Source organism: Gavialis gangeticus, unplaced genomic scaffold, assembly GCF_001723915.1.
Source record: "Gavialis gangeticus isolate Ggan-Ray unplaced genomic scaffold, GavGan_comp1, whole genome shotgun sequence".
In the NCBI taxonomy this organism is placed as follows: domain Eukaryota; kingdom Metazoa; phylum Chordata; order Crocodylia; family Gavialidae; genus Gavialis; species Gavialis gangeticus.
The window spans coordinates 56,185,157-56,190,673 of record NW_017729029.1 but is presented as its reverse complement, the minus strand read 5'-3'; the positions used below and the strand labels follow the sequence as shown (position 1 = coordinate 56,190,673).

Sequence of the window (5,517 nt, the reverse complement as noted above, 5' to 3'; positions counted from 1 at the left end):
AGCATTGCCCGCCGCGCCGCCGGCATGAACTTGCCCGGGAGCTAGCGCGCCCCGCGCCGCCGCCCCGCACCGCCCTGGATGTAGGAGCCGCCGCGCCGCGCTCCAAGATGCTGCTGGTTTCCCAGCGGGTTGAAGCACCACGCATGGAGCCGCATCTGCCGGTGAGCCGCCCGGGACGGGCACGGGCACGGGGAACAAAGCCCCGCGGGGCCGCTCCCCCCGCAGCCTCCAAGGCACCGTCTGGCCGGGCGGAGGCAGGCGGCGGCTCCGGGGCTGCCCCGCACGTCTGCACGGCGGGGAAAGCGGGTCGGGGGGAAGCGCTCCGGGCGGCGGGGGGAGCGGCGAGGAAATTCCATGTTGGGCAAGGCTCGGGGAGGGCGACGGCTCATGTTTTCCTGCCACTGACGTTGACAGTGACACAGAGGCGTGGGTTGCAGCTGGAGCGTCAACCCGACCAGGAAATAGTCTGTTGCTCAGGGAGGAAGAAACAAAAAAATCAGGCGAGAAACAAATGCCGTGCATCTGCAGGCAGGTGAGAGGCTCTTTTGCAGCCTGGGTTCAGCCAGCCACTCTCCGTGCCCAGCTGGGGTGGACGCCACGCCACCCCACCGAGCGTCTGAGATCCGGCAGACAAATATTGCCTGGAGGCTTGCCCTGCCAAGTCCCTCGGGCTGGTGGGGATTGAGAGCCACTCCTCCTTCGGGGAGAGTTGGGATATGAGCAACAGTTGCATTTTCGTGGCTTCCCAGCTCATTCGACGCGTTCAGGATGCCAGTGCCGTACGGCTGGTTTTTCTTACTGCTCCGTTGGCTCTGAGAATGAGCAGGACTGGTGCTGGTTTGAGACGTGTAGCGTGTCGGTGGTGCCGACTCCAGGAAAAGGGCCCGTTGTGTCAGGTGCTGCCTGAACCCTGAGGACGAGCCAGGCACTGCCTGAAAGAGCTGACGATTGAAGGTCCCAGCCCTGCGGTCAGACCATTGTAGGCACCCGAGTCAAGTTGCTGGCATCTAATCTCAAAATTGGGACTTAAAACTAGTGGCAGTGATAAATGAGGGGGGCAGAGGGTGAAGCAGGGCAAGGAGAAGAGGAATTAACATTACAGGGTCACGTCAGCTGTGTTGAGCACAGATTTCTGGTTCCCCGTCACTTAAGAAAAGTCCTGTGCTCCTTAAGTAGAAGCTACCTTAAGATAACCCTTTAGAAGCAGACAGCTGCAGGATGCTACGTTAACTCTTGCACAGGGCACGGCAATTAGACACAAGCAAACCGGGGGAAGAGGAGGGAGCAGGAAAAGGTGGTCAGAAGGAAATGCAAAATCCCAAAGTTTCCATTGTTCCCTTCTGGTGGCCAGTTGCAAGTTGTCAGCCTTGGGACACGTTTCAAGGAAGGTGCCAGTAAGTTACGATTCATTAGTAATTGCTCGGGTGTTCAAATAAAGATCGTTAAATTGGTTGAAATGACGATGGCGCGTTTCCAAAGAACCCTCTTTCTATCTGACGCTTTTGCTATTCACTTATTTAAGGAATGATTAATGTTACACACTGCTAATTCCCCCCCTTCTCCCCCCTTTACAGGGAGAATAGCATTTTAACTCATTAGCCAGGCTTTCTATCCAGTCTTCCAGCCTGACTTGCCATTTAAAAAAAAATGTATTTCAAAGTGAAGGGAGCAGAAGACACACCAAGGCCTGGTGCTGAACAGTTTTATATCAATATTGATTTATTTTTTTTTAAGGGGGTTTAGGTTATAAAGAGGGAGCTTTTATCCCCATGAGCTCTTTGGCAATTATCTTGCTGCCATAAATGTTGATACGCACATAATGGATGTAACTAAAAAATCTCCTTATCCAAGCAGAAAAGGCTGACTGTTTGTTGGAGCAGATAGAGTGCTGAGAGTGTGAATAGACAAACCCATATGTCGCTGGTGAGAGAGATAAATGATGGACGAACAGGAGTTGGTTACTATGGATCAGCACAATAAACCAATTCCCATCATACACCTCTCTTAATAATATACCAGTTTCAATGCCACTGATGGGTAACCTAGGTAGCACCAGTCAACTGTAAGTTTTTCAACTGTTCTTTTATACATCTCGAAGAACAGTTGGGACTGCTCTAATTTTTTCAGATGTTGAGTCTTACAATTATGCAGAACTTCCTTTCCTGCCAGTAATTGTGGAGGGGAACTTCAGAAAATTGCCATAGACTGCCAAATGGAGAAGACAGTTTAGTTCAGTCATTAAGAGATTTATCTCGTTCTCCGTGTAGGAGGGGATGCTGTAAAAGACCAGTGCTTCAAGTAAACAAGCCGGGCATCTTGTACTGTGCCTCTCACTCAGATATCTGAGCGAGAACATTACTTGGCTTTGAGATGGAGAGAGCAAAAGTACGTGGTTTTGTGTTCTTGGGTTTGGTTTTATAAATAAAAACCAGCAAGGGTAAATCATTGAACTGTTCTAACTTCACCCCGCTTAGGGGAAACTGCAAAACAATCTGTGTCTGTCCCTTGCTGTATTTGTTTTCCTTCTCTTTTCTATTGTGAACACCTTGCTTGGAAAATCAAAATCTTTGTCCCTTAATGGTTTTGTGTCCTCTCCTTGGCTTCTCTTGGCTAGTTCTGACCTGCAGTTCACTGGACACATCTACACGGGCAACTAATGCTATTTGGCATACGTAGGTAATAAATTCACTGCTCAGTAGGCTAATTTACTGTGCAGGAAGCACCTGCACGTGTAGATGGCGATGCTTTACTGTGCAATAGATTAGTCTATTGCGCAGTAAAGCGTCTCGTGTAGACACAGCCACTGAGGTCCAGACTTTTGCCACCATTAATCACTTTTAAGGGACATCTCAGTGTAATAGTTGATTTAGGGCCCAGTTCTCTATGTACAGCCTCACTGTTGTCAAAGTGACCAGTTGCACCGTCACAGAAAGTGTGATGCAGTTGGAGGGATGAGACTTTGCCAACGCAGATGAGCTCCTAACCCACAAAGACTTCTCAGTGCACTCAATAGTAACATTTTAAAAAATGGAGAGAAAGGAAATGAAGCATGGCCTACAAAGTATGTTGTTGTGTGTTGAGTTTCTGTGTAGTGTTGTAGCTGCTCTTACAATGTTTTAGGTGGTGCTTGTCCGCTCAGATGGGAGGTGTTGATTGTGCTGTTCCGGAGGAGGGAGCTGAAGATTGCTGTCACTTTGGGGCCAGTTTTGGCCAGCCCTTATATGAAGGAGCCATTGTGGTTGAGGCATAAGGGACTTCACCCCATGCAGCCTGCGGCAGCCCAGATGGAGGTGCCGCCCTGTGTACTGAGTAGCACAGCCCGACTGCTGAACCAGCAGTGCCCCAAGGGGGGCTGGAAGAGACTGGGCTGTGGATCTGCGTGCTTGCTGCACCGCAAGGCATCAACTGGCACTTTGTTCGCCCTGCACAGCCGTCCTCTGTGATCCTCCCAGGGCTGCAGCTTCTGCACCTCCTAGGACTCCTCTTGAGGCTGCGGGACTTCCCACTGCCCTGTCCTCTGAGCTCTGGCTAATCTGTCCAATAAGCCATTGATGAGCATTGACCTGATTAAAGGGCTGCCACTAACAGGAGGCCAAGGTACTCTCAGGGCTTAAAGAGGGGGCAGGCAGAGCTGAGCAGAGCGGCAGCCTCCAGAAGCAGGTGGGTGAGGGGAAAAACCAGACGCTGACTTAACGAGCTGTCCACTCCCTGAAATTTTGTTACCAACTAATGAATTTTGGACACCAGGCAAATGACAGACCTGGTTCTTCTGGGGACCATGTCAGCCCTCTGCTTCTTTTCTTGCCTTCGTACCTCAGAGGAAGCCCGTGGGGGCCGTATCGATAAGGACATGTCACGCACCTACCTCGGCGGGGATGGCTGAGCTGGTTAATTATTGACAGCCTGATATTTCAGCACTGCTCAGCATAGCTGGTGTGCTCTCAGCACCCCTGTAATCGCTGAGAGACTCTTGCTAACCTTTATTTGAATTGAAGTGTGTGTGTGTGTGTGTGTGTGTGTGTGTGTGTACGGTGTGTGTGTGTGTGTGTGTGTGTACGGTGTGTGTGTGTGTGTACGGTGAATCTACCTGGTGAGCCAGCCGCAGCGGCCTATTGTGCTCTCCAGTTCAGGAGCAGCCAGCTGGGGACTCAGTCTGTTGCAGGCATGATATGGATTACCTCTGCAGGGGAGGGTGTTAACTGTGCTATTGTTTCACCTCATGTCAGGCAATCTATTGAGTGGCATCCGTGTTTGCTCTGGGGGAATCTAGTTCTTTGCACCTTCTATCTTCAGAGGAAAAGTGAAGGCGGGCAGGACAGAAGAGGGGGGAGGAAGCAGGGGTGTATGGGATCATCTGCAAGCGGAAGCTATTGCAACAAGGAGTGGGCCTTTTTGCCATGTATACTTCTCTGTTTCTCCCTTTCTGGTAAGAAACGTAACCTGTATGGAGTTAAATGGTGGTTAACTGGACATTTTTGCATCGGTCGTGAAGGCTGGCAAAACACTGCCCTGCACTTGACGTGTACTTCTGGCACATACAGAGAAGTGGAGCTCATGAAAGTTGCGTGGCCACATCTCTTACTTGACACTGTGGAGTCCCACTGACGGCTGTTCTCGTCACAAATGAAAGAACGCTAACAGGCCAAGAAACGTAGCTCTCCCAAATCACGCCCATTTACATTTTTCAGAATAATGCAGCACATTCATGTTGGTTTTTTTCCTGGAGATTGGGAGGAGTGTGGTATTCAGGGCTCACGTTGACATCAGACCCAGAATGGCAGCTCACCAGTTACGCCATGAAATAAAATACCAATACACTCTTTTATTACCATTTAGATGTCAGCTATCCTTTGGTTATAAGTCTGTAGTGCATGGAAAGGTCTCTCTTTCATGTCATGTTGTTGATCCTGATCAGTCCGTCGGGGACATCTGCAACAACAGTTGCATTGAGCTCTGAATCACATTTTTCAGCAGATTTGTGTGTTACCATTGGCTATTTGAAGACTTTCTGTGACTTTTGAATGTTGCCCATTTTGGTTGGATTGCCGTTGTAGCACACTTGCCAATCTCGCATGTTCTTTGTGCATAATTCTGAAAGACTGGCAAGCTTTATGTGATGTTTTCTGAAGAGGACCCAGCTTTACTAAGCTGCTTGTCTGTCAGGGATTAATTTAACCTCTAATTACTACATTTTCTTCACAGTTTGCTGCACATGAGCATGTTCTAACAAAAGCACAAAGAAGAATGCCATTTTATTTAGCCACTACTCTGAAATTAATTTAGGGGATATAGAGTCAAATCTGACACACTCAGTGTTAAAATAATTGTGCTGGCATTAGAATTAAAGGACATAATCTTGTTGTTTCTAATGATACAACAGTACTAGTGTAAATAGTGTTGGTAACTTGTTAGTCATAGTCTCAGTAATATAAAGTGTTTGAAAGCCAGGGAAAAATAATCAATATCATTTCAGCAAGTTTCTCCATGCCCGCCCCCCCCCCCATTCCCCCCCTAAGT

General features: G+C 49.0%; 1 protein-coding gene across 4 annotated transcripts in view; it reads left to right on the top strand.

Annotated features, from left to right (window-relative positions):
• MAMLD1 (mastermind like domain containing 1) overlaps nt 1-5,517 on the top strand; it is a 366,290-nt gene that overhangs the window by 274,436 nt on the left and 86,337 nt on the right. For 2 of the 4 annotated variants that reach the window (XM_019521648.1, XM_019521646.1), the window contains exon 1: nt 7-161. The exons of 1 other annotated variant lie outside the window; for it this stretch is intronic. In XM_019521648.1, coding sequence (XP_019377193.1) covers nt 108-161 — 54 coding nt within the window. In that variant the 5' untranslated portion in view covers nt 7-107. Of the gene's footprint in view, nt 1-6; nt 162-496; nt 533-5,517 lie in introns of those variants that run through there. One more of the 4 variants, XM_019521649.1, reaches the window with a different exon arrangement.